The following is a 23396-nucleotide window of genomic DNA, read 5'->3' on the forward strand; positions in this document are numbered from 1 at the left end:
CAGATTGTTCATCTGTGGCTCATGTCTTTCCTTCTCAGAGCTCCAGAGATCTCTCTGGGTCTTCCATTCTCCGAGGCCATCGATGTGTGGGGGGTCGGGTGCGTACTGGCGTTCCTCTACCTGGCTCAAAACCTGTTCTCCATTAAATGCCAATATCAAATGGTATTTATCATCCAACCAAATGGATTTTTATTTATTTTTCATATTCATAGAGAATGTAAGTGGATGTGATTCTCATAATGTGTATTCTGTCTGCAGATGAAGAACATGGTGACAGTGCTGGGCCAGCCTCAGGACCACCTGCTCCGTGCTGGAATGTACAGCGAGGAGTTCTTCATCGAAGAGGAGGGTGTAGACAGTCCATCATGGAGACTGATGGTAGTGTAAACATGTTCTTCTATGTTTGAGAATTTTAATGGAGCATTTTTAAATCATACTGCCCTGTTCTCATCTTTATTTATTTTTGTTCCTTCAGACTGCAGAAGAATTCACGGCTGTTAATAACGTGGAAACAGAGGAAGAGGAGGGCTTCATCGAGCTGCCGAACTCCCTCAATGGCCTGATTCATGTGAGTACTCTCTCATGTGTTGTACGAGTAAAGACTGGATCTGTACCAGTTATTTATCTGTCAATCGGGAGCTGGATCATCTGACCTGAAACCTGTTTTCAAATCCAGATCCATCCAAAGTTGGGGGCGGCTGAGATGGAAGACCGCATGGCCTTTGTGTCTCTGTTGGAGGGGCTGCTGCATCTTGACGGGGATGAGAGGATCTCTCCTCGTCAAGCTCTGGAGCTGCCCTTCATTTCCATGAGCCACCTGAGGGAGGACGTCCACAGCAGAGACTAGTAAGTGACCACATGTCCTTTCACACTGGAACTAAACAACACATCAGGTTGGATGGACTGATGGTTTTCATTAATTGACAGTGACTGATTTACTAATTGATTGTCTTTCCTCATCCAGTCTGACCACCTCGCAAGAAGCAATGATGGTCTGCCCAACGGAGGACAGCGTCAAGTTTTCAACCTCAGACAGCAGCTACTCTGGCTCCATGGACGAAGTCTCCTGGGATTCTGTGGAGGCTCTAGACTCCACAAGTGTCACCAGTGAACAGTTCTGGTGTACTGACCTGAGAATAGTGTCCACAGACACCTCAGTCTGGTCGTCCATCGGAGATGATGACACCAGGGAGGAAGTCTCCTGGGATTCTGTGGATGCTCTAGACTCCACAGAATCCCAGGAGGACAGCGTCCACGGTTCAACCTCAGACAGCAGCTACTCTGGCTCCATGGATGAAGTCTCCTGGGATTCTGTGGAGGCTCTAGACTCCACAAGTGTCACCAGTGAACAGTTCTGGTGTACTGACATGCCAATAGTGTCCACAGACACCTGGTCGCCACTTTTCAATGGCACCAGGGAGGAAGTCTCCTGGAGTTCTGACGAGGCTGCAGACATCACCGCTGCAGCCACAGCCTCCTCGGGCGGCAAGAGGAAGCTGTGGAGAAGAATTAGAAAATTCTTCTCAAGCCTCACAAGCTGCTGCCGTCCGAAAGTTGAGGACTGAATTATATATTTCTTTATTTCTTTATTGGTGTTTTTCTATTTTAATATACATTGTACAAATATGTTTTTACTACTTTTTACTACTTTTTTATACATTTAATTGTTTAAATACTTTTTTAATACTGTGTAATATTTTTCTACATTTTACTACATTTCAATGCTTTTCAATACTGTATAATTTTGTTACCACATTTAACTACATTTTATTACATTTGAATACTTTTTAATACTGTTATATATTTTTACTCCATTTTACTACCTTTTAATACTTTTAATATTTATAATGATTTTTATTCCTTGAATAAGTGTTGTCTGTTGCAGTGTGTAAATAAAATGTATTGAATGTATTTCAGTCCAGTGTCTCATCATTATACAAACACAGAGTCTCAGATCTCAGGATTTTTTTTTTTGATCTCAGACACATTCAGATCTGTATTGTAGCATCGACCACTTGTGATTGGATCACTCAGGATGGATGTTGATACCTGGTCTGAGCTGTGACTTAGTGATGCTCAAACCTTTACCCTTCATTCCACCCACAGTTATTCTCTGGTGTTCTCTCACTCTTAGTCTTCAGTGTTTCTGGGTAAGAGGCACCGGTGTTAATGTACTGTGACACACACACACACACACACAGTTTCACACACACACACATACAGAAATGCATTTCAGAGAAATTGACTCACTGCCGCTTCCCCCCTCCTTCTCTGTAATGGATGCATTGACAGCAATAGATTCTGATATACAGTGTGCATGATGGTGTGTTGTGTGTGTGTGTGTGTGTGTGTGTGTGTGTGTGTTCTTTTGGAGCAATAGTTCAGGCCAAATGTCAAAGTAGGAGGCAGCAATGAATTAGGTCTTGATCCGTATCAGTCAGTCGTTAGTCTATTCTTCATATCACACACACACACACACACACACACACACACACACACACACACACACACACACACTGCATACGTCATTGTATATATACTTAATAGTTGAGCATAAAACAGAATAAGTAACAATACACTAAACTCACATAATATGAATAAAGGTCATACAGAGTAATCATCACACTTCAAAGTCTGTCTTTCAGACATGGTCAGTGATGTAAGCGTAGTAAACTCAAATTTCTCTCCAGCTGCATTTTAAAGACTGAGTCACTCAAAATCAATCCCTGAGTTAGTTTCACTTAAAAGTATAATAACTCCCATATAAGTGTATCCTCTCTGCTGTCATCAGCTGCTTCACAGACAGAGCCCTTTATATATATTTTGATAAAATGTATTCTAAAAAATTTTAAAAGAGGAAGTTGCTCTTTATCATAGATGATTTAGTCAGTGTAATACTATTTTTACTTTTTAGGAATCTCCTTTAAATTATAACTGGAATTTTTACAAGTTCAAACAATCTTCGAATATATATAAATAAAGAAACAACATGGTCAGCCTTTCATTCCCCAGATAATAAACACCATGTACAGGAAGTTGATTTGTCCGTGTGACTGCCTGTCACCGCGTATTCCCGCCTCTCTATTGGCTATTGGTTGTTGAGAAACTTTTCCTTGCACGCTATTGGCTGTGAGGTGGAGTGGGTGGGACAACTTCCAGGAAATAATAAGGATTTGTTTTGGTTTCGCACCGGGACACAGGAACACTCTATGGACTAAACATTGTTTGTTTTAAATATTATCGCGACTTTGCGACTTTCCCTGCTCAGAAAACACACCTGACGACGTCTGGCTCCGGTTCCCTCAGAGGTCGGTAGGTTTATGCTCATACATTCATATTAAAAGGCTCAATATTATCGAAGTTAGCTGCTAGTTATGTGCTTTTTCTAAAGCTGCGACGTTAACCGTTGTGTTTAAACGTCTTTCGTTGGTTTAACCGCTGCTGTCAACAGTTCAGCTATATTTGTATTATTAAATTTACACCATTACAACTGTGCTGTAGCTTTGTAGATCCTAAAATAGACCATGTCCTTAAAACTGGACACAACTGAAGATATAACCACCACCAGCTGCTGTGTATTGTAAGAAATGTTATATCAGAATTTCCAGGATGGCAAATGTGGAGGTTGTTGTTAACTTTTACAAGAGAGAAGTCACAGTTCAATGACTCTATAGGACCAGGACTGGTTTCATTCTGATGTTTCGGTTTTGTTTTGATATTAGACTTCAAAGTGTAAGAGTTTACAGTTTGAACACCTATAGTTAAATTATTTTATCCATTTAAGTGTTATCCCAGAAGACTAATGTCACAGCTACAATGAGAAACATGATGTCCATCTGTGTGATGTTTCTTGAATTTTTTATTTGACAGGTTTTCTCAAACTTTCCAGTTTCCATGGCGCCACCTAAAAAGAATGTGCTTCCTAAGCCTCTCCCAGAGGGATTCATACTGACAGACACTGAGAAAAAGAAATGGAGGCTGGGGAAGATCATCGGGCAGGGCGGCTTTGGACTGATTTATCTTGGTACTGCAACTGTCTGACAACCACTCCCCACACATGCACACACCCTGTACATGCTCACATTAGATTAGATTAGATTCAACTTTATTGTCATTGCACAGAGTACAAAATACTTAGACAACGAAATGCAGTTTAGCATCTAACCAGAAGTGCAAAAAAAAAAGCAGAAAAAGTGCAGAGTATGTGCATATGAAAAGTGGAATATGTAAATGTGCACTAGGATTTATAGAATAGACAGGGTTTCTCCTGGGTTTTTAAAAAGTCCTAAAAAGTCTAAAATGTATAAACATCACATACTTAGTCTTAAATACATTTATCTAATTATGTTCAATTTCATTTAATAGTACTTCTGCCATGCATAGTTTGTAATGTCACTGTTGTAGTTCTCGCTAACTAAAAAAGATATTAGCAAACTATAATAAAAGTACAAAGAAGACCAACTTGGAACTGATAATGGTCTACAATCACCCAGTCAAAATATATCGCAGTACATTCGGCTGTTGGAAAGACGATGGATACCAACTGTCTCTGTCAGTAGTTTGAGCGATAATGTGGCATATTGAGGGTTATTCTCTACTAGGCTTGGCTTATCTTTATTTATGGAGAAGTGTAAGTAATTTTGAGAATCTATTATTCATTCATCTGTTGTACTTAACATAGGTCTTAATTGTGATTCACTTTTGGTCTTAAAGTCTTAAATTAACTTCTGCAGAAATCCATAATAGAAGTCTTTCTCTGCCAAATACATACATGGTTTGAGGGAGACACTTTGGTGAATCAATTTTTTCCTTTTGCTTATGTTGAGGTTGTCTGAACATATCAGTCAGTTCTCAACTCCTCTAATCTATGAAGACCTTTGTTTTCTGCTCAGCTGCTCAATAGAGCTCTTTGTAAATCCCTCCTCTGTTCTTTAATACATTAAAAAACTCCAAAGGATTTGATTCACACCACGAGTTAAGACTTAACATAACGTATACTAACTTTGTAGCCTTCATTTTCTCTCCTCTCTGTCTCCTCTCGTCTTCAAGCCTCCCGGGGTGTTGACAGACCTGCCGCAGCAGACACTGACTTTGTCATAAAACTGGTGAGTACATTAATGCTACATGCAGATGGCCTGTTCATCTTCAGGTGCAAATTTTGATCTCATATTTTAGTATATACAGATACATCATATACTGGAAGTTGAAAGCAGCCATAACCATGATTTTGAACAATAACTGATTTTTTATAAAAAACAAACATTGTGTAATTTATTTTGAAGCCACTAGGAAGCATGTGATATGAACAACCAATGATGACCAAATATAATACAGTATCTGACAATGAAGCAAAATGTAAGTTAAGTCCATGTGATGGTTGTTCATCTTGCACATGGATTACTATCAAACTACTGTTTATGGGTAGCATGCCATCCTAAGGGGGTGCAAATCTATTACACAGTCACTTGTTGGATTGCATGGTTTGGAATAGCCTTCAGGATGTGAACATTTCATGCAAATAGGCACATTTTGGCTGAGTGAATAGATTATGACTGCAGAGACAGGTTTTAGTTCACACCTTGGACTGTGTTCAATGTCAAACTGGCTTGTTCTCCCTTGACATGCACCTTTTTGTTCAAGTGATTGGACAAGAGAAGGAACAGAGCATCTCCTTTGTTTATCTCGTAACTGAGTCAGACCACAGACCACATCTCTTTGTTCTTAACCTTTAAGAAATTGTTTTTGTTTCATACAATGATGCTTTGAAAGCTTGAGAAAGGATTTAGTGGTAGACAATATAAATGAAAGGTTCCGATTTTTCATCGCCATATTCCTATTTAGTCCACAGTCATAAATGTGCTTCACATTTCAGCTGAATCCAAACGCAAACCATTGAACAAATTATATGGTTTGGTTTTACATGGGCTTTGTCTTCACCATGAGCAGTAACTTCCTGCAGTATCCACCAGTTCAACCTCAACCTCACTGTGTCTGCCAGATTTTAGAAAGTTACTAGATCACATGACTATGATCATGTAAAACCCATTTTCTTTTACACTTTTTTACACTTACACAGATTAAACAATATAGTAGAAGTGTGTTAAGGTTAAGTGGCTTCTGGCTGTAGATTAAAACTATATTTAAGGGCCAGAAATGAGTGAGAACTATAGTGAACAATGAACTGTACTTGTAGTTTATAGTCCTGATTAAAGGGTGAAAAATAAAACAACAGATTTAAAGAAGCAAGAGGTTCCTCACTTTGTTGTAATTGACATAGAAATTGCTCCTTTGGTAAAAAGGTAGAGGGAACAGGAAGACAACTTTAACAAGGAACGGAATGCACAGGCAGATTTCTTTGTGGGATGATGCTCATTGCTTTGGATGATGCTCATTAGTTGGGACATTGCTCAGTCAGCCTAATGCAGCTTTAACTAACATACTGTGTCTTGTATGTGCAGGAGTACCAGGAGAATGGTCCCCTGTTCTTGGAGCTCAAGTTCTACCAAAGGGCAGCCAAAGCAGAGAGCAGTGAGTAGCACCACCTGTCTGGCGTCCCAGCAGCTCGCTGGAGCACGAGTGTGTTTGACTGATGAAGTGGCCGCAGACAGAGGCTTTGCTGCGTGCCACACAGTAATTAATAATAAGCCAAAGCAAACATGCACCTCAGTGGTAGTCAGCCCCCCTCTCCGAGCTTGTCTGGGCTCTCCAGTGCCTTCGCTAGGAGAGGAGCAAGAGACAGTGAGCCACTCACACGTAATGATGCCCGGGCCTCCGCTGAGCCCCTGACCACCTGCCAGCCTGGTTCAGCGCCAGTCAGGCCAGTAGCCATCAAGTCCTGAGCCAGACCCACTGCTTTGTCTGGCGCCTCTATGTGCACGTGCATTTGCAGTTGTATATTCAACACTGTAAGATTGATATTCCCATACATTCATTATTACACTTACAAGGACACATTTTCCTATTTTACATAGAGTTTAAGGGCTTTGTTCAGACTCCTGTGACAAGCTGTTACACTGGGGCTTTGCTCAAGGTTGCGAAATCATAAGTATCTGAAAAAGTTGGAATACGAAACATAAAAAGTTTTTCCAGCTGCTAACCCTAACCCTAAATACATTAGTTAATTTACTAGTCCAAGGCACCAGAGTTTCTACTCTCTTAATATAGCTGTTTTTAGTTTTAATTTAGTGGGTAGATTGACTCAGTCTTTTCAGACACCAAATATTAGAACCTCAGGTGTGTACACACATTTACTTAATTATTCCTGCTCTAATTATGTTCCAGTGGAAAAATGGATGCGCAGCAGGAAATTGGACTTCCTGGGTATCCCGACCTACTGGGGATCAGGACTGGCTGAACATAATAACCTCAGGTATTTACACAGCCAACATGCGGGGGAAAACATGTTGTAATTATGTAATGTCGGCTTCCTTTTTTAAATGTAGAAACAATATCAGCATTGCTCTGCATATCACAGTATTACTGCAGTTTTGCCAAAATCTAACCAGACTTTTTATTCCATGTTGTACCATAATCTGAGATTAATGTTCAAATGGATAATTTTATTTTTACCTGAGCATTTTATATGTGAGATAAAATGTTAGCAGCAAATAATAATTCCAGTTTCTTTAATTTAGCTACACTTAATGGGCAGAACTTCAAAAATAAAAGGTACTTTCCACATTGCAAAGTAATTGGAGCGTAAAGTGAATTACCTGTTGGGCTTTTACTACAAGGCCAAGTGGGCTTTTGTATGTTCTATACTTGACCCGGAGGGCATCCATATTTATGTGTGTTGTGTTGCAGTGTGAGTAAATTCTGGGTAGTGGTGTGAAATGTATGAAATCCTGCATCCTTAAGAGTGGAGTGAGCTGCGTTAAACTTAAAGTCTTCCAGCCACAAATGGGCCAGAGAGCACATATTACACATACTTTATGCAACTTGCGCACTAGCCACACCCTCAGTTTCATTAAATATAGACATAAAACTTTTTTGGTTAACTTTGATGTATCAGTGGGTGTGTCCACGTCACTAATTATGAATACTTTGTCCGTCACTGCAGTTATCAAGTGAAAGTGTCTGCTCCGCGCTGCAGCAGAGTAGAGCGTGACTCAGGCTGCATTTTTCTGTCCGAACCCGAACCGACCCATCATGTCCTGTTGAGTAGCATAGTCACACTCTACTGTACAGAGAGAGCTGTACACTTTACAATGAGGCAACAGGACCAATCTTTTTAGAGATCGTTTTATTATCATTTAAGAAGTGCCCCATCACATTAGAGGTAATTAAACGCTGCACGTAACGTCAAGATCCGCGGTGTCCCTACTACAAGTGAGATATTAAACCAGCTACTTCAGTGCCCTTTCAAATTGATCATTAAAATATATCAACATCCTCCACATTAAACATGTTCACTAAATACTGCAGTTTATAATTCTCATGTAGGAGGATTTATTGCAGGCATGTTGTATTGTTTAATACTATATTCATACTGCATTAGTTAGATCTGGGTGTATTTAATAAATTGACAAGGGAGTGTAGAGTTACTAAAGAACTTGACCTTAAAATGGGTTTGACATGGATTCATTTCATCCCTACATAGAGTATGTAGTTGAGAAAATCACTCACCAGCAAGGAAACAACAACAGTCTGTAATGTTAGTTGTCATTTCTTCATTTAGTCAGTTAGTTCTCATTTGTTAAACAGAAAATATAAAACTGAATGGTAACTCTGTTAAATGACACATTGTGAAATGATACCATTACAGCCACGGCGTATAAGTGACTTTTTCTACTGGTATATAGATAATGCTAAGGTGGGGGATGAGAAGTAAAAGAAATTTAAAAAATCTGATGCTATTTTATCTTAAACTAAGCTTTCTCTTCAAGCAACTGTACTCAGGTGTTGCTCTGCTGTGATAAGTCAATTCCAATTTGCAGAGCTTGGGTCTCTGTCGAAAATACTCCCACACTTTAGATGATCCTGCACAAGGTTTTGCAGATGCTGTTAATTTTCCAGGAATCCACAATTTTCCCAGGCAAAGCTATCTTTGTGATGTCATAATTAACGATGTCACTTAACTTAACCTTCACCGTTAGTCTAATAATAGTTCTCTTTTTATGTTTTTTGAGAACCCCTCATCCAAAAGAATTTCACGGTCAACACTGAACTTCTATGGGTCTTCAACAATAAACACATCAAGGTTGAAGTAAATCTGACGAGCGATTGTCAATGAAATAGTATTTATAATTTGAGGATCTTTCTTATCCATTGACTTATGTGACTCACTTTCACATAAGCTTTTGTTTCTTTGAGCTTATGCATGGCTTCAATTATCAGTATTAAGATCCAGTATAAAGTAAAAGATTTCACCTTCTTAATTTGTTCATGTTGATATGAGATTTTCTTTTTGCGCTGCTGTCTTACATAATGCTTAACTCCTTTAGCAGTCTATAATTATGCTAATTATGTTAGACATTTAATGGCTTTTGCTTGTGAAATGTTAAAAAGCAGCTTCCCCCTCTTTTATTTAATTACCCCAGACTTGGTAAATAAATCACCCCTTGGAGACATATTATTTTAAAGTCATTGTGACTCTCATCATTCCTTACTACAAGTGAATAGTATATGATGAAACTCCACTTTAGCAGTTATTGTAAGGTCGTTTAAAAGCTGTAGTTTCTGATCTTTTTAGACTTGGGACTCATAAAAACGCTTGAGACATATCAGGAATTGGAAGATGGAGTGTTATTCAAAACCAGGATCTCAACCTCTTTCACTCAGTTATCGCTTCATGGCCATGGACCGACTCGGCACTGACCTCCAGAAAGTCTGCGATCGCAATGCAGGTCGACTGAAAAAGGCCACCGTGCTCCAGCTTGGTCGAGGACTGGTGAGATAATCACAATGCTCTATTGATTGTTGCATAAGGAAGCTGGATAAAGCTGGAGCTCCAGCAGATCAGATTGAGGAAATTCAGGGTGAAAGCCACTTTAACCGATGTCTTTGTGTCTTTGTCTCCTGTGTCAGGTGGATGTACTGGAGTATATCCATGAGAACGAGTACGTCCATGCAGACATTAAAGCTGCCAACCTCATGCAGAGTTACAGAGACCCTGATAAGGTTTGTACACTTTAGAGCAAAAACAATGCAAAGGTCAGCTGTCAGCCATTTTAACAAAGATTGCATCTCTAAAAAGATTGGATACGTTTGTGTTTTTGTTGAATGTGTGGGCCTTCTGTTGTGTTCTGTAGATCTACCTTGCAGACTATGGGCTGTCCTGCAGATACTCTCCTGAAGGAGTCCACAAAGAATACAAGGAAAACCCCAAGAAGGGCCACAATGGAACCATTGAGTACACAAGCCTTGATGCCCACAATGGGACTGGTAGGCCTTTAATTTCAGTAGCAGAGAATTGGGTTTGCTGCAGTAGTCAGTGTTACTGGTGTTACACGTTTGTTACACAGTGTTCAGGCACATACTAATTATGTTTCATTTTTAGATACATAAAACTTGTTTGGTTAATTTTTGTGTATATGACTCGGGCTGTATTTTTCTGTCTGACCCGACCCCTGCTTGACCAAGTAGTGACTGAGCCTGACCCGAGGCCGATAAGTGATTCGATTTTTTTGGTCCTATCCTGGCCCGACCCGTCGCATCCCCTCTGGTTTCGGGTCGCGTAGTCATGCTCTACATCAGAGTCACATCACAGTAATGGGCCGACAAAAATGATGAGGATTCTGTGTAAAAAGATTATTAAAACATTGGATGCTTTGAGAGTCTACCGTGTGAGAGGAAGAAAGAGACAGAGAGAGAGGTGCTGAGCGCTGTACACTTCACAATGAAGCAACATCGCAAAACTTTTAACTAAAGATCTTTTATGCTGTTATGAGAAGTGGACCCTCACAGTCTGGGTAGTTAAACACTGCACACAACTTCAAGTGCAGCAGGAGAGTGAGGCTGTCTGCAGTGAAATCTAATGTAAATGCTGTACAGACACTGAGCAAACATATCTTTTCTTGTTAAATGTCCGATGTAATCGATAACACGGCCACAACCCGGTGGGAAAATGTCCACATTGTGTCATCCCTAGAAGAGAAACCCTGGAGAAAAAGCCCTGACATTTGGTTACATTTAATTTCACCTCTGTCAGGTCATGCTTCCCTCTTGGCCATGAGGTGGGTCATTATACAGGCCGACAGCTCTGCTTTCAAAGAGTAGGGTCTGCTGTTATTCCTAAAACATCTAGATGTAAATATATTTACAATAATCTGCCGGATTATAGTAAGGTGTTTCAACTAAACTCAGTTACCTGTTGTTTGTGTTGCATTCATTGTCGAGAAGGGCTCGAGAGAGCAAGACATGAAAAGATGTGACAACCCTCTTCTCTATTCAGATCAATACGTTTTCTAAGAAGAGGCTATGTAACACAGGTACTTACATAGTTAATGTAAGTACCTAGTGTGGACGGCACCATTCAAAGAAAAGTGGTCTTTTGCCTCTTGTTGAGGTCTCAGTTAAATTAAATTGCTGTAGCCCTGTGCAAATTGAATCCTTACCCATTTCCACACATCAACGCACTTAAGTATATCTCTGCTTTTCTGATCTTCACTTTAAGTCCTGTTTATAATTATTATTGGCCTAACCAGACTCTACTTACCAGAGGGACAATAGTTTTTATTCAGTTTTAGGTAAGTGGTGTCAGTGCAACAAATGGTGACACATTTTTTCAACAAACTAAAGTATCTAACAATAAAACTGATACAAGGTTTGTTTTCTCTCATGTTTAATGTGTAATGGGAGGTGGCTTTAATTTACAACTAGTATGAACTAATCAATCAATCAATCAAATTGTATTTGTATAGCCCATATTCACAAATCACAATTTGTCTCATAGGGCTTTAACAAGGTGTGACATCCTCTGTTCTTAACCTTCAACAAGAGTCAGGAAAAACTACAAAAAAAACTTTTAACAGGGTAAGTTTTCATTGAAGAAGCTGGAACCAGAGAACGTTTGAGACACATTGGTTAAAAAAAATAGATGTTATATGTTTAAAAAATAACCTCACGTTGATCATTTATTAAGTAAATGTTTCACCTCACTGGGGCGTCTGAGAGGATTTATAATAAGAGTAGAACTAAAGCAGCAGTAAACGTTTTAAAACTGATGTGAAAGAAACAGTTTTATTGTCCGACAGTTTCTACAAGATCAATGAGGGGCAGCAGAAGGAAACAAGAGTTTTCCACCATTTCAGTGACAGGCAAAGGCTCTCAAGAAACCAAGTGTGTTGACTGGATAACTGTGTTTCATTTATACTTATATGCTCAAATTTATTGTTGCCTATTTAACACATCCGTCAGTAAATGGCCTTTCTGTGAGGAACCTTGAAATCGTAGCTACACTTGACCGCAGACAAAATCTTTTCAATGGCTCATAAAGGAGGTTTTCAAAATAAAAGGGCCATGATATGAAAAAGGTTCCCCACCTCATAGGTTGTTATTGGTTGCTGGTCCAATTGTTGTGGAGGTTTCTTATTGTTTTGTTCACCTCTCCAGGGACTACAAATACAATATATACTGCACAGAAAATAAAGGAGGAACAACAATGACTACACAATTATTAAATCACCCCCAACATCTTTTCTGCATAATGTTGAGTAAAAAGGTTTTCATACCTGAGACTTCAGCAGTCTGTAAAGTGGGTAATATAACAAATTTCTACTTTTTTATCTAAATGTTCCTCTTCCCTGAGTAGAAACTAGACAGTATTACTTTGTTGACTTGATAGCAGACCCAGGTAGGTGCGTTACTGTGACTGAGATTACCTGGCAGTAATCCTACACAGAACTAACAGGGAAACCCTCTTGATTTGTCTTTGTCTGCTAATCTGACTTCTTAGTAAGTGCAGGAAGAACGACAGGTATTCACAATAGCACTGCATTTATAATAACCCCACTCTAAGCTTTGTCCTTAGAGTTTGCAGTCTTTGTTTGTCAATACATGTAAAATAGTCTCCACGCCCTGCCACCCTCTGCCTTCCTCAGCTGATATTGGGAACACATTAACTGGCAAATTGCCTACATGCTCCCTCTCCTCATTGACCATCGATTCTCCATCTGCAGCCCCTGCTGAATTCCCCGGCACCGTCTTGTCTCTATTTAACAGCTCCCTAATTAGTTGAAGTCATAACCTGCACTGTGTATTCATCTCCCATTAATTAAGGGCTTTGGTGTTTGGTTAGAGCGAGGCTCGAGCCACAGATAACCTCTGTGAGCCCCACGTTGTCCGACTCCCCGACTCCACCAGTTCGATACTGTATGTTAGTGTGGCTCTGCCTGCCTAATTGCCATGGCACTGCTTCTATCAACTTGATCGATAAATAAAAGAGGGGCAGAAAATGTCCTGTCAGCAATTATCAAATGGAACGCATGTTAGTGTTAATATGATTTTAAAAGGCAGAGGTCTGTATACATGAAGCAATTTAAATGTTAGTTAATGTATTATACAAGTGCTTCAATGAACTGAAGAAACCTCCAGCTTTGGGAAGAAAACATTAATATTTTGTGTTAGGGTATTTTCTATTGGTGCATGAAGATTATGACCGAGGACCAGACCCTTGTCGGCCTCTTTCTGACCTGATTGCACCAATACCCACAAAGATGTTGACAGGTTGACAGGTTGCCATGGTGAGCTTTGGCAAACACGGCTCGCGAGTGGCAGGCCTTTGAACACAGAGCTAAACGGTGTAATTATCGCCATTCGGTGGGCGTCCAGCGAACAGAAGACCGTCTCCCGACAACAAGACTGTGTAGCAAAAGGGTTAAGAGTGTGACACTGCGGCGCGCTTTAGGGAATCTGAATAACAATAGGAGATAATTAACAACATCATTGCTGCCTCACCTCCTTGTCGAAAGCATGTAGAGAAAGTGTGTGTGTTTATGTGTGTGTTTTTCACGCATGTCCAAGCTCCCTTTGAGAAGGGTTTAAATGTACGTGTGTGCGCACATGCATATCTCTACACTGTCCTGTGCCATTCATCATGTGAGGGCAACACAAGTTAAATAAGGAAGAGCAGACGCACAAAACACTATTATGAGCTGTGATAATGTGCCGAGAGCACGCACAGAGGGCAGCTACGCTTAATGTAGTTGTTGATCTTTTTAATTGTTAATCTATTATGGCGCTCAGGGAGTTGCTATACTTTTTCCAGTGTCAGTATTTGTCATCTTTATTCTCCTTCAACAGGCTCTTGGTAGCAATGAAGTACCGTGTAATTATTTACAACAATTGGAAGCCGCAGTGTAATGCTGACTTGATGCATACATTACAACTACAGTGGCAAACAGACCTAACTCTTGTCATCAGAGTCATTGTGATTAAGTATAACAGACAATGACTGTTTCATGTTTGAAGGGGCATGTGCAGTTCCTTGTTGTTTTCATTGCAGGGTTGTGGAAAGCTTTTTATTTTAATAAGTGGCCATTAGAGTTACATAATTAGTCAGATTAGGCAATCATGAAGAGCATATTCTGACATTAAATGAGCACATAAATGAAATGCAACTAAGTAAAATGGAAACATGAAGATGTTTGAACCTCTTTTTATCACAGTTTGTTGTCATTTAACTCTGGAGAAAAGGACTGTGTCCTTCCTCACCCTGTGTTTTAATATATGAAGGATGTTATATTTCCATCATGTTTTCTACATGTGAGGTTTGACTGGCGTCTTATAATGCTGTCACCTCATTGCTTCTTCCTTGTGTATTGCTCACATATAAATCAAGAGACATTTCACGTTTAAACTTCCCTGATTGTCAAAGTAACCAGAACAGCTTAGGTTTCAGAATTTTATTTTCTTCATTCCAACCCCGTAACCATCTCTAAACTCAGATTTATCTTGTGACCATCTGGTATTTTCACTGGGCCACAGTAGGTTGGGAAAGTGGACTTATCAATGTAACTGAATATGACTACATATGTAGTAAATTAAAGTATTTGAATAAATACAGTGATTTGCAGTTTATACTGATGCATCAGCAATCTCATTATTTGATACAGATGTTAAATAATATATCAGTCACGTAGGCCTGTTTTAATAATATTACTCACATAGGAGTTGGAATGCAGAAGTTGTGCTTGTGATGGTGAATGTAGGTATTTATGAGTACAGTCCTTCAGGTACTTTTCTTTTATATACCTCCACTGAGTACTTCTTTCACCACTGACGGTTCATGCAAATATAATGAAATCTATTCCCTTTCACCTTTGCCATCCCTAAAGTTGTGGGTATGAACTAGGACCTTTTCCTTGGGGTGTTTGCATGTTTTCTCCAGGTTCCCTGGTTTCCTCCCACAGTCCAAAAGACATGCAGGTTAGGTCGACTAGCAACTCTAAATTGCCTGTCAGTGTGAATGTTTTTTTTGTCTCTCTGTGTGTCAGCCAAATGACAAAGTGGCGACCTGTCCAGGTTATACCCCGCCTCTCACCCAATGTCAGCTGGGATTGGCTCCAGCACTGTGACCCTTAAGGGTAATCGGTATAGATAATACCGATCTCTAAAGATGTGCACAGAAGTGTGTTCTATGCTCTAATTGAATAATTGTCATACTAGAGGGAGGTTTTGGTTTTCTTCTACAATGACACAACACAGGATACAATGTTATACAGGAAGGCTATTTGGTTTGATTTTCCAATTACACACGAGCAAAACACAACAAATAGAAAGTAAGGTAAAAGAATTATGTAGAAACCTCAGGAAAAGCATCAGAGGATCCCCCACACTTCAAGAGAAGACAGGGATATATGTATTAGACATAGAGAATAGACAGAATCATCAGCAGCAATTTATTCTCTGCAGTTATTGTTGTATTTATATTTTTATTTAAATGCCTCCAAACATCTCAGGCAAACTATTAGGAAATGTCTTTAGTTCTGATTATTGCCAAGTGTGAACAGACTTTCTTAACGCTGTCCACTTGTGATCGGATCTTTTAGGACGGATGTTAATACCTGGTCTGAACAGGGCCTTAGAGGTCAGGAAGTCTATAAACTGAGTCTGAGTAACTCTAAATATATAGATAATGGAAAGTATGAGCAGGGCATGCATGTTAATGTGTAATCCCATTACTACCTTCACACTCCAATCTGGTCCTGTGGGCCAGTGACCACGCTCCCTCCTCCGTCCAGACTGTTGACTGGGGAGGATCAATGCTGGCTGTGGCTCAGGGAGGAGATTTCTCCCCTCTGATGGAGCCAGTCAATAGGTAATTTCTCCGGAGACGTGTGGCGGCCGTTACAGTATTGAGCTGCTAAAACTCCCCGGGCTCGACCCCTCTGGTTGGACTTGGTTCACATGTATTGATAGGGCTCACACATTAATGTAGACCCATGCAATCACAGACACACTCACAGTAAAACACAACACACTCTCGACTTGTTTTTAAGCAAGTCTTGATTCAAAATCACACAAGTATCATACATACAATTTTTCATGTCTTCAAATATTGAATTCCATAATATCAAACTGTTATTGTACCTGCCCTCTGGATCAAATCCCTGAAGTGAAGAAGTGTCTTTGGTCATGAAAAGTGGAAAGCTGTTGTATCTTCGTCACAGTGCAGATACACACTGATTACATTGTTATTGACCATTAAAGACCTTGTTGCGTTTTTTCCACTTTTTCTCAAAAGTGCCATGGAAGCAGGAATACCATTGATTATGGCTAATGGTGAGAAAAAAATGACGAAATAAGAGTGATGCACAACAACAAAAAAGATCAAAAGAGCTCTACTCTCCTGCCTATGTTACCCACAATGCAACTTGATCACCAACAGTTTGGTCAGACATATGGGAGTTTTCTGCGAGTTGCAGCTATTGTAGATCTGTTAAACTCAGCCACAACCTACCTTTTCACCTCAAGTGACATTGCTCGAGGCAGTTGATCAGATTTCATACAGCTTCCTCTGGACTTACAAATGCTTTATAGACCATTTAATGTATCCACACAGGAAACAACTGTAGCTGAAGGCATCATGTTTTAGGCGTGTCCATCTGTCCTATCTGTCCAGAGTAGTTTTTTTTAAATTTAGCTCTGTGCTGTACTTTTGTGGCTTTTTGTGGTTTCACAGGCTTCTTGCGCAGGTGATAATAAATGCTCGTGGCTTTTTGACTCTCTCTGGGCAGCAATCTGCAACATAATATGCAAAGCACAGTTTTCTGGTTTGTATCAAGCTTTTCATTCTACAACTTCATCCATTTGACAGAAGTAATCCCTCTTTTATGAATCTGAAAAAGAAGCTATTGTCAAACTGCCCCTACCCCTGACTTTTCCTCTTCCGTTAACATTTCTGGTTCGCATTTCTGGACAGATTGCCATTCAATTTGGTCTAGACATTTATGTCCCTGTTAAGGACCTGAAATGACTTGAACAGTGGTGATAAGAACTTCTAGCCCCATATTTTTCCGAATCGCTTGCCCATCCTTCAGGCTTAGACATAAAATGGAGTGAGGCTGTGAGTGCTGGCACAGACTACCAGTGTATATCACTCGTAAGTACGAAAGAGGTCAACAGCTGACTATTGTTGTCTTTTGTAGCATGTAGTGCTTAGGTTTCACACTTTCTGTCCTTTATATTCAGTCAGTGTCTACAAGGGAGAGGAAGGAATATTTGTTATTTATTGATCATGTTGAAGGTGTCTTGATTAATAAAAAATGTCAGAAAGAAGAAATAACAGAAGATCAGGAAGGACCATGTAGATTCATGTTTCAAGTTTTATTTTACAATGCTTGACAATGCTGTAAATTACACTTGTGTCCAACTGTTCTTTTAAAATATCTGTTGTTTAAAACGATTTGTGATCAGAATAAATCTACTCCAATAAATCTAAGGATAAAAGAAATAAGGCAAAACTTTAGTGTCCTTTTGACCACCTCGTATTTCTCTCCCTATAGCCCCATCTAGACGAGGTGACCTCCAGATTTTGGGTTTTTGTCTTCTTCACTGGTTGTGTGGGTCTCTGCCCTGGGACAGCATTCTCAAGAAGGCAGCTCAGGTCCAGGAGGCTAAGACCAGGTAGGTAGTCTCTTGTGCTGTTTCTAGACCAGAGGTTTAAGGAGCAGAAGAGGCTGTGTGTATTATTTAGGTTAAGGATGTAAGAGCTTGTTTGCAAAGGTTACAATGCATTAGTAGAGATAGTATAGGTTTTTTCAAAAGCTGTTTGTTTTTCCATTATGAATCTTTTTTTTTCATGTTGCAAATTCACCACTAAATTCTACACACTAAACCTTAAAACTAATAATTAGAAAAAATAAATGTACTGACTTTCAGTGTCTTAAGTATTAACACCCTGTAGGACAGTTTGCTTTGGCTTAGATTCAACTGATACTATCTTCTATCTACCCTAAGTTCTGACTTATATAAAGTGTGTCCCCCCCTTCTTCAATGTTTTATCTGTCTTTGCTCCTCCTCAGACTGATGGATAATCTGCCACACTCAGTCCAGCAGCTGTCAGTGAGCAGAGCCAGCACAGGTAAGGCAGGGCAGGGTCCTTTTCTTACTTTTTCCATGAGTTTATTTATCTGCAGTACTCCAGTACAACTGCTGACAACTGAGATTAAAATACAGGACAAGGTATAATTCAAATCAAATAGACTGTACTTTATTAGTATCTTTGCCCTAAAGTGCAGAGCTTTAACGCAAACTGAGCCACTGTTCTAGAAAGTTATATTGTGACCATAACTTTTCCTGCTGTTTGAATGGAAAAAACTCAAATCTGGACTTCAGATTTAAATGAACATTCCATTTATTTGTCATTATTCAGGCAGACTGTTGGTTGCTTAAAGCTACGGTTGGTGATGCAACTGAAACACCCCACCCCCTCCATAGTGCCCCACCAAAACAAATAATCGCTCACTGTCTGAAAACTGCTAGAAGCCACATTTTCTGAGACCTGCTCACATTTGGACTGATTGAAATGATTGGTTGTGTTTATTACAGTCCATGCGAGGGCCACAGATACCGTTTTTCAGAAACAACTTACTACGTTTAAACAAAAGCCGAAAAAGTTTAATTTCTCACATATCAGTTTTCATTGAGGGCAGTAAAATGATTTTTTTTTTTATCTTGTGATGCTTCTACTTGAGTTTAAATGCTGTTGTTCTCAGCTGCCAAACAAAATGAGTCTACGTTATGACCCACTGGGAATTTATTTGTCGCCTTAAAATAATGAATAAAAAAAACCAACTGCTACTCAGCAACTGCTATTTTCAGATTTTATCTTATATTCATTAGCTAATGGAGTATTGTTTAGTACTTGTAGTCTTCCCAATCAAACTACAATCTGGTGTAAAAAAAACAAACAATGCTATTCATACAGAATAATTTCAAGCTCGGTTTTTCAGTTTTAGCTTTTTCGGTTCCCTTGTTATTTTACAAGACCATGTGACTGTCTTCACTGGGTTTATCTGGGGTTATTACTGCATGTAATGGGGAAAGAAAATCAGTCAATCATATGAAGCAATTTCCGACACTTGTTTTGTAGGAAGGTATCTTTGTTTCAGCACTGATATGATATTCTTTATCTTTATGAACACATATCTGCACATTAGCACACTCTGAGGATTGAGGATTGCTGACATATACCAGGATTTATTTCCGGTTATTTGACCCTTTTTGATCCCTGAAAATAGCCTAAGCATGTGTGAAGTGAAGAGGACCTTTAAAAAAGATTATATACAGTGATGGGACTAAATATTCTCATTCGGTCCAAAGTCGCAGAAGCAGCAATAAGAATAAAACGCTCACTCCTTCAGTTCCCAGAGGCTCCAGACAAACTTTATACCAATTAAACAGCCGTCCCATCAGCATGCCTTTCAAAGTTTGTTGTGTGTTATCTGCTCTTTATGAGGAGAGGTCACACCTGCGTGAGGGTTGTGTGATGTATGCTTTGTGACAGGTGCTTGCTGCCCGCCACAGATAAGACACAGTTTATGCATCAACTACGTGTGTGTATGTTGGAGAGAGATATAAGTTCAACTGCAGTATGTGTCATAGACGTCGTCTGGCCAGTGTGTGATGTATCGGCGCTGACTGCGTATGACACTTCCACACGTGGACACAATGCATATCCATAGCTGTGTGCATGCCTGATCTGCTCTCTGTGTGGACATACATTTCCAGGCTGATGTATATCTGGACAATGACACTTTCAGGTGCATCTTGCCTTTGCTGCTGCATGACTCAAGACTCCCAGAAATCATTCCATACTGAGTATTCAAGTATAGTCTAAAAAAAGTACCATGCAGTTCGTAAAATCAAACTATCGAACGAGGAATGGATCACAAAGAAGTTGGAATGGTTCCCAAAATAGTGTAATATTTGGATGTGCTGTAAATCGTGGACTTGTTGTCTGACACCATTCTGTTCCTGTCCTTAGATGAGGTGGCTGCATTCCTCCTTTATGTTAAAACTCTGGGCTACCAGGATCAACCAGACTACCAGCATGCCAAAGACCTGTTGGCCAGTGCTGTCAGGGGAAGACTTGACTTCTCCATGCCTGAAGGTCCAGCAACGGCATCATCCACAAGGGTCGTAGATCCTGGCACCAGGGAAAAGGTGAGAGGAACCGACTTATGTGATCTCAGTCTGTTCAACAGCAATCACTGTTCTTTGATTCCTGTAGGCCTGGAATATTTTTCAGAAAGATCCTTTAAGGGGCTTTTCACAGCTAACAGGTTTCATTCTGTTAAAATGGAGCCTAGTGTGTCTTGTTAGCACTGTTCATTTGGTGAACTCAAGCGCGGGACAAAACTATATCCTTTGCAAGATAGCGTCCACTTCCAAGTGGAATCTGGTTGTTCATTTGTCATCTGAAGGTCCTTCACCAAGGAGGTGACCAAGAACCCAATGTTCACTTTAACAGAGCGTCAGAAGATGGAAGAATTTACTAGGAGGTCGACTCAGCAGCTCTCCATTAATCAGGCTTTTTTGGTAGAGAACTGAGACAGAGGTCTCTTTGAGTAATAGGCATATGACAGTCCACTTGGTTTGCCATCTGCCATCTTGCAGTCAGTTGAAAGTCACCCAGTTCACACCCTGATACCCCTGATGTGTGTCCCAGGAAATAGTCATGTTCATCATCAGCTAGAAGCCAGGGATGATTACTGTGTGCACATCAGCCCTTACAGCGGATAGCTGTGGAAAACAAAAGAAAACACTGACAGCTTAACAGACTTCTCCTTTTAATGCACTCCTTATTTGTTCACTTACTTTCCGGTGTTTGTAGACTGGTGCAAAGAAGAGACAGATCAGTGCTTGGCAAATGGGTAATTCCCAATAAAACTGGGCTATTAAACTATCGACTGTGTTCGAATCAAAATTATAGTTCCGCTACCTGCAGTCGCGAAGCAGATAAAAAAAACCACTTAAAATAAAACACATGACCTGACTATTTCCTTTAAATGTTTTTGAATGTAGGAGTGGTTGACTGTAACTGATAAGTATAAATAAATTAAATCCACAGTAGTTTTTACACTGACTTCCATTTGGAAATGTAATTGTGTGTAATGCAGAGTACAGGGAGAATCTGTTCATGTGTCTGTATTTCACTGTGTGTGTGTGTGTACTTTTGCTACAGAAAGTAAACTTGAAGGTTTGAGCCATTTGATCACTGGTGTTTATCATGAAGAGTATTTTACATAATTCCTTTTTGCTCTCGGTGAACAATCAGAAACTTCAGTGTTGGTCACAAATATTCCTGTTTCCTTTATTGAGTCTCTTAACCCCAGAGTGGGGAAGCGTGCCAGCAGTGAAGGTGGAGGGTTGACCTCCTCCACCCCGCGCCCCCCCACCTCCACTCAGAATGTCAACCACAGGTGGTCAGGTCTGAAGCTGGAGGAGCACCGCGATTCTCCTGAAATTCACCAGGATCACTTCTTGACCCCTTGGGCTCAGAGAGCGCCCTCTCAACGGCCCAATTTGAAGCAGTTGATGACACACACTTTACACAGCACACGATGTCTCCAATTATGCTCCTGATTTCCTCTCCTCTCCTCGTGTCATTTAATTTCCCTGCTAAAGTGCTGGCCAGTTTGATCCCTAGTTAAACAGAAGTGGCCATTTTCAGGCAGTTTAGTGAGGAGAGTAAATGTCAGCCGAGATAAAGGCCGTTCAGTGGGCATGTTCACTGAATCATTTGCTGCTAGTGTCGTAGGAATATATTATTTCAGATCTGATGATGGTCATTAAGAGTTTTATTCAAGAGAAATTGGTCTAAGACAGGTATAAAAGAAAAAAAAACATAGTTAATAACTAACCACAGTTATTAAAGTTCTCACTTTTTTGGAAGATATCCCATGACAGAGTATAAAAGACATGTTAACAAGGTGGCCGCACATACAACACCCCTCAGCTATAAATCATTCCACATGTATTCATCAGCAGAAAGCAGGACGATCCAGAGGAGCCTCCAAAGCCAAGCCCGTGGTTACAGGGATGGATGAAGAGGAACAGGAGGGAATGAAGTCCAAACCAGTGCCGGCTCAATACAGAAGAGGACCAGTCGTCTCTAAAACTCAGTCACAGGTAAGAACTGAAACCACCAAGTAATGAAAAGCATCAGATGGGTGACTCGAGTTTTCCTTTCACACATGCACAGCGAGAGATTCTCTGCTGAGGCGCTTTTACAACAACAGCAAATCTCTGCAGGGTTCAGGGGGGGGGTGGGTGTGTGTAGCAGGCAGGGGCAGGAAGTAAAGTAGTAATACGATCACATGATACCAGCATCGGCTCTTATCACCACACACTCGCTTGACATCTTCGTCAGTGACTTCTACGTGTATGGCCGCACTTTTTCATGCGGAGATATTTGTTTTATGCATATGTCTGTGTTAGAAGCATCAACAGCCCCCCCCCCACACACTTGCTCACGCTGAATCCGGCGGGGGGGTCTCCTGCTGTGCGCACACATCTTCTCCTTCAGACTTTCTGCCGACCTTATACTAGGGGGCCAGGTGGAGAACATTCTTGTCAGGCTGCACCTTCTGTGCAGATGTGTTAGTGCTTACAGGACACAATTGTTACTTGACATTTAAAAGAAAGTCTTTTAATTAAGCTTCCATATAACTGCACATAAATTGAATAATACTGTTAAAGAAATGATTGTTATGATAAATTAATGAAGACAAACACTTTTTTTGCTGCTTGTCCACAGAAGGACGAGGTTTTGCCTGCTGTCAGAAGATCACTGAGGCCAAGGACTGAACCTGTAAACACTTATAAAGATGATAGTGAAGATGAGGATGAAGAGGATGAAGAGGTTTCCAGACCCAGACCCATTCCTGCATGCTATCTCCGAGGCCCTCCCATAGGCCCCAGAACTCAGTCTAAAAAGGTGTGAGGCTAAC

At 40.2% G+C, this 23396-nt stretch overlaps 1 protein-coding gene and 1 long non-coding RNA gene across 8 annotated transcripts in view; both read left to right on the forward strand.

The window, feature by feature from the left end:
• The first annotated feature begins 553 nt into the window (after window positions 1-553).
• On the forward strand, window positions 554-987 carry LOC124854589. The gene is made up of 3 exons (XR_007034770.1): window positions 554-568; window positions 677-846; window positions 965-987. It is a non-coding gene; the product is annotated as an uncharacterized LOC124854589 (long non-coding RNA).
• Window positions 988-3153: 2166 nt separating this feature from the next.
• LOC118118725 (serine/threonine-protein kinase VRK1) overlaps window positions 3154-23396 on the forward strand; it is a 42783-nt gene continuing 22540 nt past the window's right edge. For 2 of the 7 annotated variants that reach the window (XM_035171982.2, XM_035171977.2), the window contains exons 1-13: window positions 3154-3308; window positions 3871-4024; window positions 5050-5105; window positions 6459-6528; window positions 7282-7369; window positions 9781-9889; window positions 10027-10119; window positions 10251-10383; window positions 17946-18066; window positions 18465-18523; window positions 20429-20607; window positions 22432-22575; window positions 23204-23383. In XM_035171982.2, coding sequence (XP_035027873.1) covers window positions 3895-4024; window positions 5050-5105; window positions 6459-6528; window positions 7282-7369; window positions 9781-9889; window positions 10027-10119; window positions 10251-10383; window positions 17946-18066; window positions 18465-18523; window positions 20429-20607; window positions 22432-22575; window positions 23204-23383 — 1362 coding nt within the window. In that variant the 5' untranslated portion in view covers window positions 3154-3308; window positions 3871-3894. Of the gene's footprint in view, window positions 3313-3870; window positions 4025-5049; window positions 5106-6458; window positions 6529-7281; window positions 7370-9780; window positions 9890-10026; window positions 10120-10250; window positions 10384-17945; window positions 18067-18464; window positions 18524-20428; window positions 20608-22431; window positions 22576-23203; window positions 23384-23396 lie in introns of all 7 variants that reach the window. The other 5 variants (XM_035171978.2, XM_047342275.1, XM_035171980.2 and 2 more) reach the window with 5 other exon arrangements.

This window comes from Hippoglossus stenolepis, chromosome 12 (assembly GCF_022539355.2).
Source record: "Hippoglossus stenolepis isolate QCI-W04-F060 chromosome 12, HSTE1.2, whole genome shotgun sequence".
In the NCBI taxonomy this organism is placed as follows: domain Eukaryota; kingdom Metazoa; phylum Chordata; class Actinopteri; order Pleuronectiformes; family Pleuronectidae; genus Hippoglossus; species Hippoglossus stenolepis.